At 39.1% G+C, this 26,648-nt stretch overlaps 1 protein-coding gene across 3 annotated transcripts in view; it reads right to left on the bottom strand.

The window, feature by feature from the left end:
• Positions 1-26,648, bottom strand: part of AEBP2 (AE binding protein 2) — a 153,638-nt gene that overhangs the window by 120,806 nt on the left and 6,184 nt on the right. For all 3 annotated transcript variants that reach the window (XM_023583027.3, XM_004473227.4, XM_004473225.5), the window contains exon 2: positions 3,096-3,303. In XM_023583027.3, coding sequence (XP_023438795.2) covers positions 3,096-3,303 — 208 coding nt within the window. The remainder of the gene's footprint in view (positions 1-3,095; positions 3,304-26,648) is intronic.

Below are 26,648 nucleotides of genomic sequence, written 5' to 3'. Positions count from 1 at the left end.
TTTAAAAATAAAATAAAATATTCAAATTATAAGAATAAAATATTTCCCGTTCATTGCCGAAGATACAACCAATTTCAGGTTGTGTTTAAGAAATCCCAAATTGGCAATCCTTTGGTTATCTCACATCCTAGCCGCACTTCTGTTCTAAGTATAGACCTAAAAGTCTACAAATGACATTTTCTAAAACAAAACTGAGTGATTTCACTGAAGTCTTCAAATAATATCCTATCACCCCTCCAAGAAAAATATTCTCCTTCTGCCCCACCACCAAAGAGCACACCAAAGAACATATATGCAGAGAAACTTAGTAAAATAACTGATAAAATACCTCCCACATATGGAAGCTGAACCGATTTCTTTCTGGCAACTATTTTTAATATGAGAAATAGTTAAAACAAAAAGAAGAGAACACTAACATATCTTATGCTGAATCACTAAAACTCTGCAAAATGAAGTGCTCCAGCTACCAAGGCCTAGGTATATCTAAATCTCCGGGCTTTGAAATTTAATTAATAAAACAGCTCAGAACCTAGGATTAGAACCCAGTCATGCAGAGTATTGGGCCAAGAATAATCTATTATATTTAAGAAAAAAGGTTGAATTTTTTTGCCTGTTTCATTTTAAATAGTAAAAACTACTCTTATAAGATTAAAAAACAAACTTAATTCATAATGTGATGTTTAAAGGTTAGTTTTATTTAAAATGTAAACTCATTTACCCACTTTGGTACATGAAAAATTCTCCTTGATTTCAGTCTCCAATTAAACCACACTTGATTTCAATATCCAATTAAACTACACTTGATTTCAGTCTCAAATTAAAGTCTGCATGAACAAGGCAATATAAATAGATTAAAGGAAAAATTAATTAATTAATTAATTAAAGGAAGGAAAAGAAGTTTCTGAGCTGTTAAAGATCATTTTGTTTCTTCCCAGGGTGAAGATTAAAATGGGATAAGAAAAAGAACAAGAATATAATATTTAATACTTCCTCACTCACTGCCCCAGTAAAATTATCATTTTTCAATAATTAGAAGCATAAAAGCTCCTAATTAAGCTTTTTCCATTTTTTTTTTGTTGCATTGTGACAGTTTGATTCAAGAAAGAAGAGAAATACGAAATCTAAGAGAAAAATTGTCATCAAAATCAGATATTCCAAGCAACACTTTATTCCAACATCAAAGGACAAAAGCAGATCAAGATTTCTTCTCTTATACTGTAGTACCAAGTTTCCAAATTCTTATTAATACTACTTTTGAGAAAGTCTGGTCTATTTATCAATGACTGGTATATTGCAATAATTGAGATGCACTTTCTGTATTTCTTTGATCCTTTCTTTACATTTACAATTTAGCAATTAATGTCCTTCAAAGATCAGGAATCCTTTCTGTGATTAAAATAACATTACCTTGAGTTAGCCAGAGAATTTCATTACTTGTAATAAAGTAATTTTACGAATAAGAGTTTCAGAATATTTTCATTTAAACAAAATCATACCGTGGTCAATGCCAAGACTTACTATGTCTAGTCCTATATAATAGCAATAAAGTATAAGTAGTTGCAGTGATTAGTGTGGTACAGTTAATTTTTAAAATTCACAGTATAATTGCATTTTTTGCCTATATATCTATAAAGGACTGAAAAACTTCTCAGAAGGTTGTGTATCAACTTGCAGGACCTAAGACTTAGACTTGTTAATTTCTCCCACATCTACTAAAAGAAGTCCAGTAATCTTCTGCAGGGCCCATGACCCTATAAATAGTTGCTAAATTAAATGACAAAAAAATATCATGCCATGCATGGCTCAAAAAATTACCTTGGTAGTATATACCAAACAAAATCACCAGCTCACAAAAGGAAATCTGTAAGGGCCAGGAAACCAACTTGGTAAAATAGCTCACAATGAAAAATGTGACATACATGGGGCATGGGTGTAGGGGGACTGAGTTATCAAAATAGCCTAATCACTGAGCTGGGTTTGGCAGTGAAAATACTGTATGATAGGCACAGTTCATTAAATACACCATCTGAAAGTACATTTTACTGGCCTCTAAGACACCATACATATGAAACCCAATGAGAATGTTTACTTGTCAAGTTTGCATAATCAAAAACTTGCTGACTTACTAAAACATACTGTGCTAAGGACAAATATTTCTTAAAAGAAATTTCAAATGCAGCACCCCTGGTTAAAATGTTAAGAGTGCTTATATAGTTTTGTGTTTAAAAAATAAATAAATACTACCATCTAAAAATCAGTACAACCTTGGAAATAGTTACTCACCCAAAGACTTAAGCCATGATGATTTTTAACCAATTTAGAATCAGTGTACCTCAACAGTGATGGCAGGCTGACAGGAGATGTGTGACCTAGTAAATTATCTATACTTTCAGTATGACATTAATTTCTGGAAAATGCACTAAGAGTGGTAACTATTCAAGACAAACCTACGTAAAGTTGGAAAAGTGTATTATTTTTGCCTCATCTAATTTGCATAACTTTTTATTTACTACCCAATTAAAGTCATATAAACTAACACAGAATTAAATATACTCTTGAGAGGATATAAATCAATACTGACTAATCAGGACTTTCCATCTAAAAGCTCTGACAAGACTAGGAGAGAGGTATAATTCTCATTCAAAAATAATGAGTACAGTCATTTAGTAGGATTGCATATAGTAATCTTAGTACCAGTTAATTTCAGCATCAAGGATAATTGAGTATAAATCTAATAAAATCCAGGGCAGTACCAATTCCTAAATGTTCTCAACTCAGAATATTAGAAGCTCAAAATATACTGTATTCATTCATAATATTCCCATCCCAATCCAACCCTATTGTTAGAGAATAAGTATAATTTCTTCAATATAATATATTTATGAGCAAATTAAAATCCATATATAATATGCTCTATTTTTCACTTAATTCTATCAAGTATGTGGGAAGTAATTAAAACAAAAACTAAATTGGGGGGGGAAGCCTATGTAAAAATAACCCCAAATTTATTTTCAGTAAAAAGGTCTAACTAGCAATTATAAATAAATGAAACTAATGAAAACAGGGAGTAAAAAAAAAGAAATGACAAAACCAACCCCTCCTCGCTGACCATCTACATGTATGGAACGGATGTGATCTGCCAGATCTGGACTAGAGTTGAAGCAAGCCTGGCACTGGTCCCAACAACAATTATAGGCAATATTTTTGCTTGAAGAAGTAGTGCTTCCTTGTCCATTCATCATTGCTGGAGTTGAACGCCCACTGGAAATTGTGCTGTCTACATCCATTATAGTACTGCTTATGCTACAAAAGAAGAAAAAAGGCTGTGTTATTCCTAGAAATTTACTAACATGAATATGATCTTATAAATATTTAATTTAGAGCACCACTTGACATTTGTTCTATAGGAACAAAGCACACTAACCATGTTCTCCATTAGAAAACAACACTGCTTTGAAATTTAGTTGGTAATAAAGTACAAATCAAGGCAAAAAAATAAGAGAACCTAAAAATCAAATATGGGATAATTTAAGCAACTTTTGGCAGAAATGAATGCCCCAATACTACACCCTAAGAAAACCACACACACACATTTACACACCCACAATACAAGTTTATGTCTCATCCCTTCCATGGTACTAAGATGTACGATTTAGTAATAAAGTAACAGTTCCCAGCTGTAAGTAATTCAGAATCAAAGGATTACCATGAAAGTTCTGACCTGAATTCTTCACTAATCCAAGAACACAAATGCTACCACATCCTACCTCTCTCCATCTTAAAGAAATTGGGAAGTATTGCTGTATTATCCTTTCTAAATAAAAAAGTAGAGTAGATAAAAACTGAGTGCAGGGTAGTGAGTATGGCTCAGGGGTTGAGTGCCTACTTCCCACATGGGAGGTCCCAGGTTGGGTCCCTGGTGCCTCCTAAAAAAATAAAAAAACAATTAAACAAATGGAAAACCAACTCAGGGGAGCTGATGTGGCTCAGTGGTTTTTAAAAAAGCTCTCTAATTTTACCAAAAGACCACATAGGAAGTCTTTCCCTGGCTGTTAAAAAACATTTTTTTAAGTAATTTCTCTCCACCAAAAAAGAATATGAAAATCAATCCCAAAACTTTTATTTCCTAAACAAAGTACAACATATAAGAAGTGATCCTTTTGTTTTCCTTTTTTAGAAAGTACTCAATAATAATCAAAATGCTCAACACCATACTTTTGCCTTCATTTTAAAAGCAATTCACTTTTTTATTTTCTTTTTCAGTATCTTCCCAACAGATAAACTACATGGAAGTAGCTTCAATCACTGAAGAATTTAGTAAGAACATTCTCAGACCAAATTCATCAAAAGGTATATATCTACTCGCAATTTAAGAAGTACCAATAGTCAAATTATGAAAATTATATTAGCTCCTCTAGCTTTTATTATGGAAATTTTCACACAATAAGGTATTTCAAAACCTGGATTCAACAATCAACATTTTGTCCTATTTGCTGTATGTAATTTTTTGCTGAATCATTTCAAAGTTACAGGTATTATGAAACATCAACCCCAATTATTTCAGCATGCACCTTCTGAAAATAAGTCACCTAAGTAATCACTACAGCCTTATTTGCACCTAAGAAAATTAACATGAACTGTGCTCACTATTAAGCTTTACAGAGGTTTGTGTCCAATGTCAATCACACATTTTTAATTTAAAAGTGTGCAAAAATGTTTTTGTAGGATGAAAAACATGAAAAACGTCTCAATTTCCCTTTGAAGAACATTCCACATTTAACTTCATTGGTTAAGTACGTACCAGTCAATATAGGTTGTAAATTACAACTTTAAAACATCATTCTAAAAAACTTTGTGATCTCTAGAACCCTTTCAAATAGGAATCAGTCCTTCAATACCCATATTTATTCGTATATTGTTTGTTAGTGCAAGAATACATTGTGATATGTATATGTCCTAGAAATTTCAAGTCTCATGAGGTTCCCAATTCTGAAATGTTTTCTTGCTATTTTTCTTGTCACTTGTTATAATGTACTTGGAAAGCATTTTGACTGTGGCGCAGAAACTAAACTAACTCCAAAGACATATTAATTTTAAATAAACAACCAGTCACACCAAATTTATAAACATCAGGAAAAGAGATAATCTAAATGAAGTATTGTGATACAGTTAAGTGAAATAAAAACAAAGATTCAAGGCAGATGTGTTATGATTTGCACACCCAAGTGAGAGAGGGAGACAGATACAGATTTCAGATAGCCTCTAAAGTCCTAATCTCTTTGGAAGGATACAGAAAACAGTGCCTGTCCTCAGGAAGGTTGCTGGAGTGAGGGTTGGAGGTAAAAGGAGAGAAACTTATCCTTCACTGAATACACTTTACTACCATTTTTAACCGTGTACCTATACTGCTTTTATTAAAAAGCCCATAATTAAGATGGAAATGAAACATAATCCATCATCTTTAAATTGGGCAAATTAAACTAAGGACAAGAGAAACTCATAATTCTTGTGCAACACTGATCTATCAATATACTCTGTCTACACTGTATTTAATGTACTGCTTACTCACTTTTCCAAAGATGGGAAAAGGAAAGTTCACATACCAATGAGCATGAAGCACTGTTTAGTCAGTCTATGTGCTGAATCACTCACTTGAAAAACAGTACTTATGTGGGTAGAGCTACTCAAAAAAGGACAGACTAATGCAGGTGCTCAGAGCATGAACTGTGTCTACCAACTGAGCAGCAAAGGCTGGCAAGAGGCAAACCCCATCCCTAGATGCACACACGAATCCTCATGGAACTTTCCCTACCCAGAGCCTGGAAGGGTCACCGGGAGTCCTGCTTCAAAGCACATCCAAACCCTAAGAAGTATTCCTCAGACTTACCTATGCCCCAGTCCCTTACCAGAATCAGCGTTTCTCTTCAGTTTTAAGTCTGATGCAGCCCTGATCCAACAGGGGGGACAATGGAGACAAGATACAAGTAATTTCTGATTCTGACAGAACCCTGAGCAGGTATGGATTTCATAGAAAGCACTGTCTTTTTTTCCATAATATTCTAGATAACCACATCATCAGAACACTACTAGATGGAGACAATCCACCTGATATTACAATATTCCTAAAATCATACATATATTAAAACATTTTGGGGAGAGCAGATGTGGCTTAAGCGATTTGGCTTCTGCCTACCACATGGGAGGTCCCAGGTTCAGTTCCCAGTACCTCCTAGAGAAGGCAAACTGACACAACAAAAAAGACACAAAGAGGAAAAACAATGAGAGATAAAACAAACCAGGGAGCTGAGGTGGCTCAGGTGACTGAGTATCTTTTTTCTGCATGGGAAGTCCTGGGTTTGATTCCCAGTGCTTCCTAAAGAGAAGGTGAGCACACAGCAAATGGACACAGAGCACGGACAGTAACCACAAACAGGGGGGGATAAATAAAATAAAAACATTTTGGGAAGCAGATGTGACTCAGGCAGTTGGGCATGCACCTACCACATGGGAGGTACCGGTTTCAGTTCCCAAAGCCTCCTAAAGAAGACATGCAAGACAGCAACAACGGGCTGGTGTGGCGACCTGGCGCAACAAGATGATTTAGGAAGAGACACAATGAGAGCCACAGCAAGCAGGGAGCAGATGTGGCTCAAGCAACTGGGTGCCTCCCTCCTACATGAGAGGTCCCAGGTTCGGTTCCCTGGTACCTCCTAAAAAGAAGAGTAGATAGCAAATGCAAACAATGGGGAAGGGGGGGACAATAAATTTAAAAAATAATAAAATATATCTTAAAAATAAACTTTTCACTCAGTTAATTCTTCTTTGTATTGTACATGCACTGATTCTGTGAAATGGAAGATCTAAGTCTCCCTGGAATGTCAAAATCCAGGCATTTGGAAGAAACCTAAGGCACTCAAAGCACTTACAGCATTCAGATAGTTTCAATAATCTAAAGCACTGCCTTTCAAACTTTCATGTGTAAATGCATCACCTAGGATCTTATTAATTGTAGAAACTGATTTAATGAGTTTAGGGAGAGCTCTGAGATACACATTTTTAACAAGCTCCCTCCCACTTGCTGACAATCCTGTTGTGACATTCTGAGTAGGAGAATATGTCAGATCTCTTTCACTATTATTACCCAACTGTGATTCATGAGACTATGGACATGTCTTACACGGTATAACAATGGACTAAAGAGCGTATGCATGTGCACACACAGCCTGTGACAACAGAAAATCCAGAAGTTTCAAAAAAAACCCCATAAACTGTTAAAAACTTTAAAGCAATGTTTAAGAACGAGCCTGAGAAATTTTTAATATAACATCCCCCTTTCTCCTTTCTACACTCCTTGTTAAGAAATTATCTGGCAAACCAGAGTTTCCCACCCCAATACTCAAAGTGTCCAACAACATGGATTTTATGAATATCACTCCTTTTTGGAATTAAAGGGCCAATATATTCATATACATAAGAAGAGCTCCCCCTTTGAAAACTCAAATTATTTCCAGGAAAACATCTGCTTGGTGGATACGACCATGAACAATTAATTGGGTTGTGGGCTATAATGACGTGCTTGCTCAATGGCAAGGCAGTGCAGAAGAGGAAACAATAGGTGGATGTCTATGTCATTAGGATGGAGAAGGAAAATACCAGGTCTTAATATAAGAATAAGAAAAGTTTACTGATATGGTTTTAGATTCCACACTGCAAGTAGCCTTTAAGAAACTACTATTTACCTAGTTTTTAATATAATACCAAAGAATAGTCACACAATTATCTTAAAAGGCTATTAAAATACTCCTTCACTTTTCAAATAAGTATCTGTGAAGTCATATTTTGTTCACATAGTTCAATCAACAATTCCAACAGATCAAACGCAAAAGACAATAGAATTTAACCATCTTTTGTTAAACCAGATAGCAACTACATCTACAAAAATGTCATTCTTCCATCATTTTTAATTTTCACTAAAAATGTTACTACTTTGTTAACACGAAAGGGTTCATTATTTTAAAATCAATTAAAATTTGTAAAAGTTCTCAGTTTTAATTTCTAATGCTGTAAACAGTGAGAAATGTAACCTACATAAACAAAAGCTCTTCGGTTTACTGAATGATTTTTCAAGAAAACTAAGTTAAGGACCAGTGTTCTAAACCAGACTGCCTCCAGAGCAAAGCCTGAATGCCTATCTGACTGCAAAAGGTATGTTTCCAACCTGGAATATTCTGATTGTGGGGGGAGACCAAATTACCTTATTTGAAGAAATGGTACAAATCAAAAACTTTGGGGAAGCAGACTTGGCCCAATGGATAGGGTGTCCGCCTACCACATGGGAGGTCCGTGGTTCAAACCCTGGGCCTCCTTGACCCGTGTGGCCCATGCACAGTGCTGATGCGTGCAAGGACTGCCGTGCCATGCAGGGGTGTCCCCCGTGTAGGGGAGCCCCACGCACAAGGAGTGAGCCCCATAAGGAGAGCCGCCCAGCGCGAAAGAAAAGTGCAGCCTGCCCAGGAATGGTGTCACACACACGGAGAGCTGACACAAGATGACTTAACAAAAAGAGACACAGATTCCCGGTGCCACTGCCAAGGATAGAAGCGGTCACAGAAGAACATACAGCAAATGGACACAGAGCAGACAACTTGGGGGGGGTAAATAAAAAAAATAAGTCTTTAAAAAAAGGAAAAAGAAAAACTTTGGTAGATGCTGATACAACTTACAAAGAAGGTAAATGCAAACCCACCATGCACACACTGCGTGGGGACCAGCCTCAGGCTTGGCTCTTGTCATCAGTTTCCCAGGGGAGGGGGGTGGCAAGGGCTTATCAAAGAGATACTGTACCAAGTCAGAATGGGGGGGAGGGGACGGGGCAGGGGGAAGGCACCATCTTACACAAGTTAATTGTCACCCAATTCACTGCTGGATTTCACCTGCTCATTCAGGTAATGATTCTCAATGAAGTCATGCAAATGGGGCTCCTGTTTGTCAGTGGCCAGTCTGTGCAGACCCAGGAGTGACTGACTGAGTTGCCCTTTTTCAGAAGTGTAATGCACACTCGGTGCATTTGGAGCACTCTCCCAGTCATCATGTTCTGATTTCTTCACATGCTGAAGGAAGATTCAGCCCCCACATTGGTTCTGCAGCTTCCTAAGCTTCTCAGCATGTTCCCTCTCTCATAAAACTGGTGAAGAAAATATTTGACAAAGTGCTTAAAACCACATGATCACAGTCAAAATAGTAAGATATCAACTGGGAGGTGTAAAAGAAGTAGAGCGGTTTCTGGAGATGCAAGATGGCTTTGGAGTAGCTCAGGCAAGGCAGCTCTCTTGCAAAATAGGCGAGAAAGCATAGGAAAGCATAGAAGTCGTCCAAGGAAGCTACTCTGGGGACCTGTCGACCAGGAGAGCAACAAGCATTGTCTAGGAGTGCCTGGGGAGGGAGAGACAAAGAGGCCAAAGGGAAAACCTTGAGTTGATGCCCCCAGGATTAGAAAAGTTGCCCATCCCCAATGTCCAAGGCAAAAAGCCTTGGTAAAACCTGCGTGAGCAGCCAAGGGACAGGGAAAGGACATATTCCTCCCTGGGAAGGAGGAGGACGCAGCTGAGGGTTGACTATGGTTTCTCTTCAGCAAATGTAACCACCATAATTCGAATTGCTGGTTCAGAAGAGTTACTTAGGAAAGCAGATGTGGTTCAAGTAATAGGACTGCCACCTACCATATGGGAGGACCCAGGTTCAATCCTTGGAGCCTCCTGATAGATAAGAAAAAGAGAAAGCAAGCCCGCACAGCGAGCAGAATTCCCACACAACTGAGTCATGCAGCAAGATGACAACGCAACAAAAGAGAGACTAAGGGGAGAGTCAGGGTGAAGCACAGTAAAATCCAGGAACTCTGGTGGCGCAGGTGACAGGGAACCTCTCTCTACATCAAAAGTCCCCAGGGTCAAATCTCGGTGAATCCTAGAGGAGAGAAAATGAGAAAAGAAGACAAAAGAGAAACAGATACAGAAGATCACACAGAGAATGGACACAGATAGCAAAAACAGCAGGACAGGGGGAGTAGTGGAAATGAAGGATTCATATCCACGGAAAAGTCTTCCAAAGGGCGCCATCTGCTGGCCAGCCAGGAAGTGAAGAAGATGAGGCTTGTCCCTCCCATTTTCTTTCCCAGGTTCGGAAGATCTGCACTATGCCTCATTAGTGGCTCCCTGCACATTTAGATCATTTAAACAGGGCAATCTTTTAAGTTTTAGGGAAAAAAATGAACCAAAAATCAAAGGAGGGATGCCGATTTGGCCCAACAGACAGGGCATCCCACTACCACATGGGAGGTCCAAGGTTCAAACCCTGGGCCTCCTGACCTGTGTGGAGCTGGCCCACGTGCAGTGCTGATGCGCGCAAGGAGTGCTGTCCCATGCAGGGGTATCCCCCATGGACGGGAGCCCCACACGCAAGGAGCACACCCCATAAGGAGAGCCGCCCAGCGCAGAAAAAAAAAAGTGCAGCCTGCCCAGGAATGGCGCCACACACACGGAGAGCTGACACAGCAAGATGACGCAACAAAATGAGACACAGACTCTGGGTGTCACTGACAAGAATACAAGTGGACACAGAAGAACACACAGTGAATGGACAGAGAGAGCAGACAACTGGGTGGAGGGGCGGTGAAGGGGAGAAAAATAAAAAATAAACCTTTAAAAAAAAATCAGAGCAGCTCTGAAATAAAACCACTAGGCAAGCAAGAAAGAGAAAATGGTCAACAGAGTAAAATCACCAACATAATCAGATGCCTAGATATCAACAAAAGATAACAAGGCATACTAAGAAACAAGAAGATAATGTCCCAGCCAAAACGGCAAACGAAAACTCCAGATGAGACACAGGATTTAAAGGCAACTAATCAGCGAGTTACACAAACCTCCCTAACCAATTTAATAAGTACATGAAGGAAAATACTAACAAGGTAAAGGATATTAAGATGGCACTGTGTGAGCATAAAGAACAATTTGAAAGCCCACAAAAAAAAAGTAACAGAGCTTATCAGAGTGAAAGAAACAATGGATAAGATTAAAAATACATTACAAGGGGGGAAGCAGACATGGCTAAAAGGACTGAGCTCCCCGCCTACCACATGGGAGGTCCATGGTTCAGTTCTCGGTGTCTCCTAAAGAAGACAAAGAGCTGGCGTGACAGGCAGGTAGAGCAAACTGACACAACAAGATGATGGAACAACAACAAAAAAAGATGACACAACAAGAGACACAAGGAAAAAAACATAATGAGATGCAAAAAAACAGCAAAAGGAGGTAGCTCAAGTGATTAGGCACCTCCCTCCCACATCAGAGGTCCTGGGTTCAGCAACTAGTGCCTCCTAAAGAAACAAGAAACAGACACAGCAAGTGCAAACAACAAGGGGTTGGGGAGAGATAAATAAATATTTAAAAAAAAAAAAAACATTACAAGGACTTCCAGGAAGATAGCAGACTAGAAAGATATGGGATTCTCTTCTTCCCTGGAAAAATAGTTAAAGGACAGGCAGAAACAACCTGGAAAAAAGTCTTCTAGGGTTTAGGATACCAGGGGAAGGCTGGACACTGCCAAGAAGAGAGAGGGACAAGAGAAAAGAATAGTGATGGCAAAACTGTGAGTTAAAAGCAGTAGCTGTTACTGCCAGAAAACCCCTCCTCCACACTCCAGACACTTGTGAACACTCGGTCCTCTGGGCCAGCGGCTACAAAGGGAGCCCCAGGGACCCACCTCCCCAGGAACAGGAGAGAGGGACAAAGCCTAAGGCTGACTCAGCTTTGAACCCACAGTTTTGGTTTGCTGCGTCAGGAGCCCTTCCAGGCCAGGAGGGCCTTGCCGTTGCTTGCCCTGGAGCCAGCACTAGATTCAAGAGATTCACGAATAAAAGGATCTGATCATCTCAATCTCCCTTCTCTATTAACCGGGGCTGATTGTTGGGGACACACCTCCCCCAGGAAAGGAGAGAGAGGGACATGGCTGACCCAAAGATTTGGTCTGCTATTTCCCACCAGCCCTTCCAGGCCGGGTGGGGCTGTGCCATTTCTGTTTGCCTTTAGAGCCAGCTCTAGGCTAAAGAGATCCAGGACTAAGCTTAAGAGATGTGACCCTCTCGGTCTCCCTCTTTACTAACCAGAACTGACTGTTGAGGACACAGAGGAGACTGAATTATTTCTTACCCAGGAAAAGGGAGGAGGCTGCCAGAGAAGGTTGGAAAACTCTTTGAGAAAGTATGAATTACAAGGCTCTTAGTCTCCATGCCGGATCCTCTATCACACTGATCTACTCTGTGTTGCTGCAAACACACTCTGATCAGGCACTGAATAGAGAGGGCTGGCAAAGCGTGCCACCTGCTGGCAGACCAAGAAAGTGTACATGAGGAAATTAAAAGTAACTGAGAGAGGTTTTTTCCAGCCTTTATAACCTCGCTCCCCAAAGTCCTATGAAGCACCCAGTTTTGGGCAACTAACAGGGACAGTTCTAAAGAACAAGGTTGAAACAAGAATCAAAGAACAGCAGTATCACGCAGCGTCCCGCTACTAAAGCCCTACAAAAGAAAAACTGAGCTTCTGAGTAATTCACCATCTTAATCAGATGCCTAGAGAGCAGCAAAGAAGTACGAGCTGGGAAGTAGATGTGGCTCAGGGTTCAAACCCAGGGCCTCCTGACCCGTTGTGAGCTGGCCCACGTGCAGTGCTGATGTGGGCAAGGAGTGCCCTGTCGCGTGCATTAAGGAGTGCCCTGCCACGTAGGAGAGCCCCACGCGCAAGGAGTGTGTCCCCGCAAGGAGAGCAGCCCCACACAAAAAAGTCACAGTCTACCCAGGAGTGGTGCTGCACACACAGAGAGCTGATGCAGCAAGATGACATAACTAAAAGAGACAGATTCCGGGTGCCACTGACAAGAATGCAAGCAGACACAGAACACAGTGAATAGACACAAAGGGCAGACAATGGGGGGGGTGGGGAGGGGAGAGAAATTTTTAAATCTTTAAAAAAAAAAAAAAAAAAAGAAATTACGAGTCATACTAAGAAAATGGAAGACATGGCCCAAGAAAAGGAATACCAAAGCCCAAGAAGAGACAAAGGATTTGAGACAATGAATTAACAAGATGCAAACAAATTTCCAAAACCAAATTTATGAGTTGAAAGACAATATGGCTAAAGATAAAAATGACATCAAGACGACACTGAGTGAGCACAAAGAAGAATCTGAAAACCTGAATAGAAAAGTAACAGAGGGAAGCAGATGTGGCTCAAGGAATTGGGCATCCACCTACCATGTCCTGAGTTGGGTTCCCGGTACCTCCAAGATGACACAACGAGAAGACATGACAGACGTGGGAAAACACTTAAGACACAACAAGGGGGAAGAGGAGGTGGTTCAAGCCTCCCACATGGGAGGTCCCAGGTTCAGTTCCCAGTGCCTCCTAAAAGACAAGCAGACAACAAGCGCAAAAAACAAAGTGAAAGTAATTTTTAAAAAACACATGAGAAGCACAGAAGAGCAGACTCAAGATGATAGAAGAAAAAGTGATAGTGAGGACAGAAGAGCTGAAATGGAGAAACACCGAGCAAAGGGTCAGGAGTTGAATGACAACACAAAACTCAACAACAAAAGTGCCATGGGAGTTCCGGAAAGACAAGAGAAGGGAAAAGGGGCAGAAAGAGTATTTGAGAAAATAATTAACTGTTTGCCAACTCTCACAAAAGAAATGAACTTACATATCCAAAAAGCACAGCATACCCCAATCAGAATAAATCCTAATAGACATACACCAAGACACATAATACTCAGAATGTCAAACGTCAAAGAAAAAATTCTACGAGCAGCAAGGGAGAAGCAAACAATCACAAACAAGGGATACCCAGTAAAACTCAGGGTGGATTTCTCATTAGAAACCACAGAGGCAAGAAGACAGTGGTATAATACAATTAGGATACTGAAAAAGAAAAAACACCAGCTAAAAATTCTTTATCTAGCATAATTGTCCTTCAAATATGAAGGTGGGTATAAAATATTAACAAACAGAAGGCAGCGGACTTGGCCCAGTGGTTAGGGCATCTGTCTACCACATGGGAGGTCCACGGTTCAAACCCCAGGCCTCCTTGACCCGCGTGGAGCTGGTCCATGCGCAGTGCTGATGCGTGCAAGGAGTGTCGTGCCACGCAGGGGTGTCCCCCGCGTAGGGAAGCCCCACGCGCAAGGAGTGAGCCCTGTAAGGAGAGCTGCCCAGGGTAAAAGAAAGTGCAGCCTGCCTACGAATGGCGCCACCCACACAGAGAGATGACACAACAAGATGACACAGCAGAAAGAAACAGAGATTCCAGTGCCACTGACAACAACAGAAGCAGACAAAGACGACGACGCAGCAAATAGATACACAGAACAGACAACCGGGGTGGGGGGGGGAGGGGAGAGAAATAAATAAATCAATCTTTTAAAAAAAAACAGAAACCAAGCGAGGTCGTAAAAAAGAAACCACCTTTGCAGGAAATTTTAAAGGAAGCCTTAAAGCCTGAAAGAAAAGGACAGGAAAGAGAGGCTTAGAAGAAAGTATACAAAAACAAATAGCAGAAAGGATAACCAAAAGAGTAAAAAGACAGACAAAAATTAAGATATGACATGAAAATCAAAGAATAAAATTATATAATAACGCATTTACAGAAATATCATTTAATGTGAATGGATTAAACGCCCAAATCAAAAAAGATATAGACAGACAGAATAGATTAAAAAAACAGGAGCTGTCCATATGCTGCTCACAAGAGACTCAACCAAGGATTCTAAAGCAGATGGAAAAATTCTCAACAAAATACCAGCAAGCAGAATCCAACAGCATATTAAAAGAACTGTACACCATGACCAAGTGGGATTTATTCCTGGTATGCAAGGGTGGTTCAACACAGGAAAACCAATTAATGTAGTATACCACATTCACAAATTGAAGGGGGAAAAAAACACATATTATCTCAATCAATGCAGAAAAGGCATTCAACAAAATCCAGCATTCTTTCTTGATAAAAACACTTCAAAAGGTAGGAATAGAAGGAAATTTTCTCAATATGATAAAGGGTATATATGAAAAACCCACAGTCAACATCACATTCAATGGCATAAAGTTGAAAACCTTTCCCTCAAAGATCGGGAACAAGATGAGGATGCCCACTGTCACCACTGTTATTCAATACTGTGCTAGAAAGTTCTTACTAGAGCAATTAGAAAAGAAAAAATACGAATAGGCATTCAGATAGGAAAATAGGGTATAAAACTATCACTATCGCAGATGACACAATCCTATATTTAGAAAGCTATGACATGTCTGACAAAGCTACTTGAGCTGGGAAACGGATGTCGCTCAAGCAATTGGGCTCCCATCTACCACACAGGAGGCCCTGGGTTCTATTCCCCAGGCCTCCTAGTAAAGGCAAGCTGGCCCGTGCTGCAGAGAGCTGGAGCAGCAAGATGACACAACAAAGGGAGACACAGAGGAAAGACAGTGAGAGAGAGACAGCAGACCAGAGAGCTGAGGTGGCTCAAGCAGTTGACTGCCTCTCTCCCACTCCAGAGGTCCCAGGATCAGTTCCTGGTGCCTCCTAAAGAGAAAGACAAGAAGAAAAAAGACAAGCAGACACAGAAGAATATATAGTGAATGGAAAGAGAGAGCAGACAGTGAACGCAAACAAAAGATGTAGGGGATTAAAGGAAAAAAGCTACTTGAGCTAGTAATTGAGTTCAGCAAAGTTGCAGGATACAAGATCAACACGCAACATTCAGGAATCTTTCCTTAAACTAGTACTAAACAATCTGAGGGGGAAATCAGGGGAAAAAACCTGTTTACAAAAGCAACGAAGACTCAAATACCTAGGAATCGATTTAACCAAAGACATACAGTACCTATATTCAGAATATTACAAAACAATGCTAAAAGAAATCAAAGAAGACAAACAAATGGAAAGACATTCCGTGTTCATGGATTGGAAGACTATTGTGAAAACATCAAACCTACTCAAACAGAATTATAGCTTCAATGGAGTAACAATCAAAATTCCAATAGCCCACTTTACAGAAACAGAAAAGGCAATTACCAAATTTATTTGGAAGGGAAGGTGCACCCAAATGGTCAAAAGCATTCTAAAAAAGACATATGATGTAGGAAAACCTTCAGTGCTTGACCCTGAAACATACCACAAAACTACAGTGGTCAAAACAGCATGGTATGGCATAAAGATACACACTGATCAGTGGATTAGAACTGAGGGTCCAGAAATAAACTCTCACCTCTACAGCCAACTGGTTTTTGACAAACCTACCAAATCCATGTTACCAGGACAAAACAGTCTCTTCGACATGGTGCTGGAAGAACTGGATATCCATAACCAAAAAGAATGAAAGAGGCCGCCTCCTAACTCACTCTCTATAAAAGAATCACCTCAAAATGGAGCAGACTTAAATATAAAAGCCTGGACCATAAATCTACTAGGAGAAAATACAGGGAAACATCTTCAAGATCTTGTGGTAGGTACTGGTTTCTTGGATCTTCCATTCAAAGAACAAGCAACAAAAGGAAAAAATACCACAATGGGACCTCTTCAAAATTAAACACTTTTGCAATTCAAAGGACTCTGTCACAGGGTAAAAAGGCAGCCTACTCAATGCAAGAAAATATGGGAAATCACATATCCAATAAGGGTTTAATATCCATGATTTATAAAGAGATGATACAATTCAACAATTAAAAGACAAACCACCTGATTAAAAAGTAGGCAAGATTTGAACAGACGTTTGTACAAAGAAATACAAATGGCAAAAAAACACATGAAAAAATGTTCAACATCAGTAGTGACTAGGGAAATGCAAATCAAAACTACAATGAAATATCATTTTATACCTATAAGAATGGCCATTATTAAAGACAGAAAACTCCAAGAGTTGGAGAGGAAGTGGAGAGACAGGAACAATTTTTCCACTGTTGGTGGGAAGGTAGAAAGAACAGTACAAGCACTGTGGAGGACTATTTGGCAGTTCCTAAAAAAGTGAATATAGACTTACCACATGACCCTGCACACTACCCAGGTATATACCCAGGAGAACTGAGAACAGTGACAGACAGACATCTGCACACAGCATAACAGAGTTATTCACAATCACCAAAAGATGGAACAACTAGGTGTCCATCAACCAAGGAATAGATAATCAAACTGTGGTGTATACACAGGATGGAAAACTATGCAGCTGTAAGAAATAAAGTCATGAAGCATATGACAACATGGTAAAAACTGGAGGACATTATGTTGAGTGAAGCAAGCCAGACACAAAAACTAATACTGTTTGATTGCCCTGTTATGAATGTATTATGTAAACTCATAAAGACAGTAACTAGAATATAAGTCACCAGAAAATAGAATGAGGTTAGAGAGTGGAAAGCTGAGGGTCACTATGTGCAGAATTGGCAAAAAAGGTTGTGTGTTTATCTCGGAAATGAATAGAGAAGGTGAAAGCACATAATAGTGTTTGTGACTAGTAGTGCTATTATATGGGTATGACAGTGGTTGACAGGGGAAGTCTACAGTCATGTCTATTACTAGAAGGAAAGATAAAAAGTAACATGGGACTGTATAACAGTGAAACCTCATATGAAATAATGAATATGGGTAATATTGCATATGTAAGGACTGTTTTTCTTTGAAACTGAACAAATGTATATTGTTATAAGATGTTAATATCAGACAAAAAAAATATAGCTAAGTGAAGAAACTAGACACAAGGTACTACATACTGTGATTTCATTCATTTACATAAAATGTGAATATAAATGAATTTATAAAGATGGAATTGGATTAGTGGTTATGTAGGGCTGGGGATAGAGGAATTGAGAGGAGACTGCTAAAAGGTATGGAGTTTTTCTTTTTTGAGTAGTGAAATTATTCTAAAATTTTTTGTGGTGATGAATGCACAATTCTGTGATTATACTAACAGCCACTGATTGTATACTCAAATGGAATGTATGACATGTGACTATATCTCAAGAAAACTGGTTTAAAAACTTGTGTAGGCACAGATCCCTGTGTAGGCAGGTATGGGATGTTCAAGCACTATCTATAACCGAATGTCGCGATCTATTTAACTCAGAAATAGTTCATTTCCATTTGAGGTGATGAAAAAGTTTAGGCAATTGATGGTAACACAATACTGTGAATGTAATTAATACCACTGAATTGTATACTTGTAAATAATTAAAATGGGAAATATTAAAGTTCAATATATGATACCAAAAAAAGCTTAAAAAAATATCTACAGGAGAGCCACCAACAAAGCACTGTGCACTCTGTTGATAAATACACAAAATACGTAAATCATCTGGGTTTCAACCTACTACTTCTGGAAGGTTAAAAATGAAAACTAGAGGAGCAGATGTGGCTTACGCAGTTGGGCACACACCTCCCATATGGGAGGTCCTGGGTTCAATTCCTGGTGCCTCCTAAAGAAGAAGAGTAAGAGAATGAGCTGGTGTGGCAAGCTGACACAACAAGCAGGGAGATGTGGCTCAAGCAATTGGGCACCTCCCTCCCACATGGAAGGTCCTGGTTTCTGTTCCTGGTGCCTCCTAAAAAGAATACAAGCAGACAGATAAATAAATAAAATCTTTGGGAAAAAATAAGAACCATGACTTCATCCAGAAGGTGCTGGGGGAAAAATATTAATTCAAGGTCAATCATAGAAACCAATACTATCCTCAGGTGGAATTTGTGCCAAATTTAGAACTAAGGTTTCTGAAACAGATATAAGCCTAACAACTTCAACATAAAATCCAATTCAAAATATTCATTCCAGGGACACTAAGGTGTAATCACTACTGTCATGAAATTGGTCTTAAGCAGGATTAAGAACTGAGACCACATCTGATTTCTGTACAGCCTCTCAATTTTGCTTTCTGACTTTTACGTCTTTCCATTCAGAGACAATTAGAAAAGAGAGTAAAGACAAGCACCCCATCTTATTACATGTGTTATATATGCTCAAGTTAAAATTTCCCTAAGGCCCTTCTATTCACATAAGGTAGAAGGAAATCTGCTCCCTTATTATTTTATACCATGAATCACCCCTAGCTCTCTCATTTAGTGTAAGCTCCCAAAACTAGCTTAGTTAGGGCCTTGCACACAACAAAATGTTCACATAATTTTTATAGTGACAAATTTCAGTAGGATTTTTAAGGCAATTAAAACATATGGTTTAGTCATACTGAGATAATCATAAAAAATTAACTGAGAGTCTACTAAAAATCATTAGCCAAAATCAAATAGGACTATTATTTTAATTATAAGCTATTATCACTCAAAATTTTAAAAGCTAAAATGGATTTTTCTAATCAAGAAAAAGACAACTCTCTAGCCTCACAATTATATCTCTGAATAAAGACAAAAGATTTTTGTTCCCCAAGACCCAGCAGCATTCACTAAATTGGCCAAAGGGGACTTCATGCAATAATGATGAAATATAGCCTGTGGAAAACAAGTAGGCTGCACTCTTATGTCACTACCATGCACTGTGCACATTTTCTTTAAATTTGTTTCTCATTTCTAGTCTACTGACTTTTAAGAATACTACACACACATTTTTCATCCAGCTTAAGGGATTAATGAACAATTATTGTCAAAAAAAAACTATAATAGCAAAATTCTACTTCAATACAATTGAGGAATTACCTTTTACCTTAAAAATGAACTACATGTGAAGATACCTTGAAAGTTCTTTAAAAGTTAATGTCAAATCATGAAAAATGATTTTATTATGTATGATTTCAGTATACACATTTATAACAAAAATGATGACAGTAGTGATCAACACTTAAAGAAGACGTATGTTCAAGGGACCCATTTCCAAGACAAATTTAAGGTCTTAAAAAGTCTTACTGGAGGGGGGCTACAGACTGAGTTCAACCAGGTGAACTCTGATTTTATTAATCATGCATATGGGCATGCAGATGTGGCTCAAGCAGTTGGGTGCCTGCCTACCACCTGGGAAGTCCCACATCAGATTCCAGTGCCTCCTAAAGAAGATGAGCAAGACAGTAAGCTGACGCAATAGGGTGGCACAGTGAGCTGAGGCAACAAGATGACACGGTGAGAAGACACAGGAAGAAACACAACGAGAGAGACAGCAAGCAGGGAGAGGAGGTGGCGCAAGTGCCTGGGTGCTTCCCTCCCACATGGGAGGTCCCGGGTTTGGTTCTGATGCCTCCTAAATTTAAAAAAAAAGATGAGCAGACACAGAGAGCAGGTAGCAAGCGCAAACAATGGGGGGTAAGAGAAATAAATAAATCTTTAAGAGTTCCACAAATCTCAAAGAATAAAGGCATCGCTGTATTATAAATCAATAAATGTTTTAAAAAAAATCGTGCATATGTAATGAAACCCCAAGAAAACTCAAAAGATGCTCAAAGCCCAACAAATTTCCATGACTGAGAAGATACTTCTCTGTGCTAGTGCTGATTCCATGTGGAGAGGGGGTATGGAAACTTGCGTTTTAGAGACCCTTCCAGACCTCTCCCTATGCATCTCTTCCTTTGGCTTCTTACCTGCATGCTTTTACTATAACAAAACTATAATCCTGTTCCGGTTCTGTGCTGCCCCACCCCTTTACGCCTCATGTATAAGTGGAAGATTCAGAAACACCAGTGGCTGGAATTTTTCTCGTATCGGGGAAATGTATCACAGTAAATCTGAGGACTGATTGTAGGTTTCTGAGCAGGTGACAGAAGAGGAACACAGTTTATACTTTAAAACCCCTTGAGGAGGGAAGCAATTGAGCTACCATCTACCACATGAAAGGTCCCGAATTTGGTGTTCGGTGCCTCCTGAAGAAGAACAAGCAAGACAGCATGCTGGCATGACAGGCTGGCACATGATGACGCAACAAGGAAACATAATGATGCAACAAGGAAACACAATGAGACACAACAAAGCAAGGAGAAGAGATGGCTCAAGCAATTGAGTGCCTCTTCCCTACACGGGAGGTCTCAGGTTCCGTTCCTGGTGCTTCCTAACTGTTCCTGGTGCTTCCTAAAGAGAAGACAAGCAGACAGAGAGCACACAGGAAATGGACAGAGTGAGCAGAGTGAGCACAAACTGGGGGGGAAGGGTTGTGGAATAAATAAATAAGTCTTAGGGAAAAAAAAAAAAAACCCTTGGGGAAAAGCAACAAAGAAAATAACAAGTAAAACAGAAAACAAACAAAAAACCCCTTAGGGAGGACCGCCCAGATCAAGATGGTAAAGTGAGATTCTTCAGGCCCCCATCTCTCTCCAGAAGCTTTTAACAACAAGCAAGAACTGGTAGAATATCTCAATGCTCCAGAAAACAGTTAAAAGACAGGGCAGCCTCAAATCAAGAAAAAGGCTATCCAGGACCATAAAACTCCTAGAAGAAAATGTAGGGAAGCATCTTTAAGATCTTGTGATAGGCAATGGTTTTTTAGACTTTACAACCAAAGCACAAGCAATGAAAGAAAAAAATTAAAAATGCAATGTCCTCAAAATCAAACTTTCAAGCTGCAAAGGACTTTCAGTCAAGAAAGTGAGAAGATAGCCTATTCAATGGGAGCAAATATCTGGAAATCACATATCCAGAATTTATAAAGAAATCCTACACCTCAACAATAAAAAACCAACCAAATTTAAAAATGGGCAAAAGACTTGAATAGAAATTTGTCTAAAAAAGAAATACAAACGGCAAAAGAGGGGAGCTGATGTAGCTCAGTGGTTGAGCATCTGCCTCCCACATGAGGTCCCGGGTCCAGTCCTTGTTATTTCCTTTAAAAAAAAAAAGGGGGGGGGGGGGGCGAAAGAACACATAAAAAAGTGCTCAATCTCACTAGCTATTAGGGAAATGCAAATTAAAACTATGAGATATCATCCCACACCACAAAGAATGGCCATTTAAAAAAAAAAAAAAAACAGAAAACAGTCAGTGCTGGCCAGGATGTGGAGAAACAGGCACTCCTTCCCTGTTGGTGGGAAGGTAGAATGGAGCAGCCTCTGTGGAAGACAGTTTGGCAGATCCTCAGGAAGCTAAATACAGAACTAACATATAATCCAGCAATCCTTCTACTACTAATATATCCAGAAGAACTGAAAACAGGGAAGCAAACAAACATTTGCACACTGATGTTCACAAGTGCCAAAAAGATACAACCCAAGTGTCCACCCATCAATGAATGGATAAACAAAATGTGGTATACACCTAACATGGAATGATATGCTGCTGTAAGACATGAAATCAGGACACATGTTAAAACAGATGAATCTTGAAGACATGATGCTGAGTCAAATAAGCCAGACACAACAGGACAAATGTTGTTTGGTCTCACTAATATGAACTAAATACAAAGGATAAACACACGGAGTTAAAATCTACACTACAGGTTATCAGGAAATAGAATGAAGGCTGAGAAGGAGTACAGATGCTTAATGTATGTAGAATTTTCAATTAGCTTGATTGTAAAAGTGTGGACAAGAATAGAACTGATGAGGATAACATTATAATGAGCATAACTAACATGATATATATTGATTTATAAACGTGACTGTGGCTAAAAGTTTAGGAACAGAAAAGTCAACTGAATGAAAGCTAGAGAATAATCTAGGTAATGTTTAACAAAGTGAACGCTGGTAGATGAGGGCTGTGGTTAACAGAATACAAGAACAATCTTCTATGAAGAAGAACAAATATATGTCACTATTATATTTGATAAGACTATAGTGATACATGGGAAAAATACAATTAATGTAACTTATGACTATAGTTAACAGCAATATTGTATATTCTTGCATCAATGTCAAAGAACATGCTATATCAATGCTAACGGTCAATAATAGGGGGGATAGCATTTTTTTCTATTGGACTAAGGAAAACATTCTAAAATTGACTGAGGTGATGACAGCACAACTCTGTGATGAAACTGAGAGCCAGAGTGTACACTTTGAATGGACTGTACAAGGCATGGGACTGTGTAACAAAGTCAAACATGTGGTGAATGTTGGACTGTGATTAACAGGACAAATACAAAAATGTTTTCTTGTAAACTATAATGAAAGTACAGTATTAATACACGGTATTAATAGGGGGGTATCTAAACTACAGACATTAGTTCATAATACTTTGATGATGTTCTTTCATATACAGTTGTAATCAATGTTCCACAACAATGTAAGATTTGGTGGCGGGATGGTATATGGAAATTCTGCACATTAAGCGTGCTTGTTTTGTAAGCTCACAACTTCTCAAATAAATAGTTTAAAAAAAAAAAACTACTGGTGGAAATGTAAAATGGTGCAACTTCTACGGAAGACAGTTTGGCAGCTCCTTAGGAAGCCAAGTATAGAACTCTCATGTGATCCAGCAATCCCGCTACTAGGTATATACCTAGTAGAAGTGAAAGCAGGGGCCTTCAGCTGAATATGGAGTATCTGATATTTCCTCTTTCTCACTGTCTTTAGTGTAGCTGCATAAAAGAAAAAGAGAACCATTCTGCCTTATATTTTCTCCAGTTCTTTTTTTTTTTTTTAAAGATTTTATTTATTTCTCTCCCCTTCTCCGCCCCCATTGTCTGCTCTTTGTGTCCATTCCCCGTGTGTTCTTCTGCGTCCACTTGCACTCTTGTCATGCAGAACCAGGAAAATGTGTAGCTTTTTTGTTGCATCATCTTGCTGCATCAGCTCTCTGTGTGCCTGGGCACCACCCCTGGGCAGGCTGCACTTTTTTCACACGGGGAGGCTCTCCTTGTGGGGCACACTCCTTGTGTGTGGGGCTCCCCTACACGGGGGCGCCGCTGCGTAGCACAGCACTCCTTGTGCACGGCAGCACTGCACATGGGCCAGCTCATCACATGGGTCAAGAGGCCCGGAATACAGAACCCTGAACCTTCCATATGGTAGGCAGATGCTCTATTAGTTGAGCCACAACCACTTCCCCCCCCCCCCCCCCGCCCCAGTTCTTTTTAACGATATGTGGAAGCAGTATTTGAAAAATGTTGTGATTATTAGACTAACTCAAAAAAGCAGATTTCCCCAACTTATTTCTGATGTTCAGTCAAAATCCCTACTTTTAAGAAAAATAATCATTCCAAGGGCCAAGGAAATCAAATGATTTGCCAAAGTTTCTGTAGGCATTTTCTAGTAAAGCCAGGACTAATATATTTATTACTTAATCCCCCTGGAGCAGTCTACCCACCACACTAATGAAAAGTGGGAAGATAAATAGCTGAATTAAACACAGTTCTATACCCTTTACATATACCATCTCACTTAATCCTAACATGAAGATTTTGCTACTATTTTAGAATTAAGGAAACAACTTCTTAGAAGTTAAATTATATTAACCCAAGTCTTTCTAACTCAAAGGTCCATGCTCTGCACTATCCAGTGTTCTTTAAGTTATTTCAGTGATGGGTGTCTGGAAAAACAAAGCAAGCTATTTTTTCAATTAAGTCCTCAAGAAAAAACTTGATTCAGGTAACAGTAATATAGTATTTTTCTTCTAGACTGTACAAGAAATTAGCTTTTCCTTCCTTTGATTCACTTTTCCAAGCATTAAGATTTTTGGGGGGAGCAGATGTGGCTCAAGCAATTGGGCTCCCGTCTACCATATGGAGGGTCCTGGATTCAGTTCCCAGGGCCTCCTGGTGAAAGTGAGCTGACCCAGGCAGCACAGAGAGCTGGCACAACAAGATGACACTACCAAAAAAAGAGAGACAGTGAGAGACACAACAAACCAGGGAGCTAAGGTGGCTCAAGCAATTGAATGCCTCTCTCCCACATCGGAAGGAAAGTCCCGGGATCAGTTCCCGGTGCCTCCTCAAGGGAAGACAAGAAGAGAAGACAAGCAGACACAGAAGAACAGGCAGTGCAGCAGCGAACAGACAGAGAGCAGATACCAAGGACAAGCAGTGTGGGGGGAAGGGGGGGAATCTTGGGGAAAAAAAGACTTTTGCCCAACCTCTTCCCAGTTCAAGTTTTTTCCATTTCATATTTTAATATTACATTACTACCTCTTAATTTGTCTCCCAGCTCCCTAACTTCCCTTCTCTCCTTCTAGTACATGTTTAATTTTCCTCTAATACGCGAGTTTTTATCATTCATCCAAAAATATATTTGCAGAATATCCAGCACTATGCCAGGTGCTATGGATAAGAGTAATGACCAAGACGGACATGGTTCCTACTCTCAGGGAGCACATAATCTAGCAGGGCAGACAAACACTAAACAACTACCTAAACTGTGAGGGAGGACTTGGCAATCTGTCCATCAAGGAAATCAGGGATAGTAAGCCTGGGAATATGCTCAAGGTGGAACCTGAATATGACTAGAAGTTCCAAAGAGAGAAGGCAGAGGAGAGGCAAAAAAATTTGATTCACAACCCTAAACTGCGAAAAGACCACTTCATCAATTAATTCTTATCTTTTTGGTTGCAATGTAGATCCTCTGATTTAGGAAGGAAGTCTCCCAAATGTGCCAGATCACTTCTGCCTGTATGTTTCACATAGGCTCTCTAGAAACCTCTCTATCGTTCACCTAACCATGAAGTCAGATCCCACTCTCTAACCAAAATTTAGGCACTAACTACACAATACCCTGCAGTTTTAATTTTAATGCATTGTGTCACAATTTACAGGGAAAAATCAAAACTAATATAATCATCTTTTAGTCTTTAAAAATTAAGTATCTGGGAAGGTACCATCACTAAACAGGGTAGATTGCTAGCTACCAGTAAATGCTCAATTAAGATGTTTTAAACCTCCAAGCCATTTTCTCATCCATCCAAGCCCAAAACTGTTTAGTGCTAACATTAATATAATCATGCCTTTCATAAATGAAAACTATTAGTCATAAAAACAAACTCAACATGTGGTTACATCATTGCAAATCTCCATTATCGTTAATGGAGAACATATTCCAAAGCTTTTTACTAACAATAAATCAATAGCTTCACCTACATATTAAAAACTATTAAAAAATAAAAGGTACTATTATGAGACCTTTTAGGCCAACCACAGAATAGACATAGAATTATAGCATACATGTTAAAATATATTAAAATGTAGATTTTGTAAGGAAATATTTTAGTGTACCATTTCCTTTTGCAAGTTTCTACAACAATCATCATTTGCAGATTCTTCTTAACACTTCATATAATACTTCCTGGCATCCCAGATATATTGCTTCATAATAATAACAGATCATTGATAGGTTTTCAGTTTGTGCAGAATCTCTCTCCCCCACTTGAATGGGAAGCTATGGGGCTTTGTTTTATTCACTGCTGTATCCCCTACACGGTGCCAGATACACAGGTTCTGTATGTATTCACAGAAGAGTAAATGCTTAATAAACTGTGTGCCAAATACTCTACATGTAATCTCCATAATGATCTTAGTGGTAAGAAATATTGCCCCCCTTTTACAGATGAGAAACCTGAAGTAATAAGACATAAATAACTTAAATAACCTTCCCATGGTCACCAAAGCTTAAGTAAAAGCCAGAATTCAAACCCATACATTCTGATCCATATCTTACTTAACCGTTACTCTTCCTATTCTTTCTCCCTCCTTAAAATTGCATTTAATTT

Source organism: Dasypus novemcinctus, chromosome 20 (genome assembly GCF_030445035.2).
Source record: "Dasypus novemcinctus isolate mDasNov1 chromosome 20, mDasNov1.1.hap2, whole genome shotgun sequence".
Taxonomy (NCBI): domain Eukaryota; kingdom Metazoa; phylum Chordata; class Mammalia; order Cingulata; family Dasypodidae; genus Dasypus; species Dasypus novemcinctus.
Note: the sequence above shows the minus strand (reverse complement) of the source record. Positions and strands in the feature narration are given on the sequence as shown.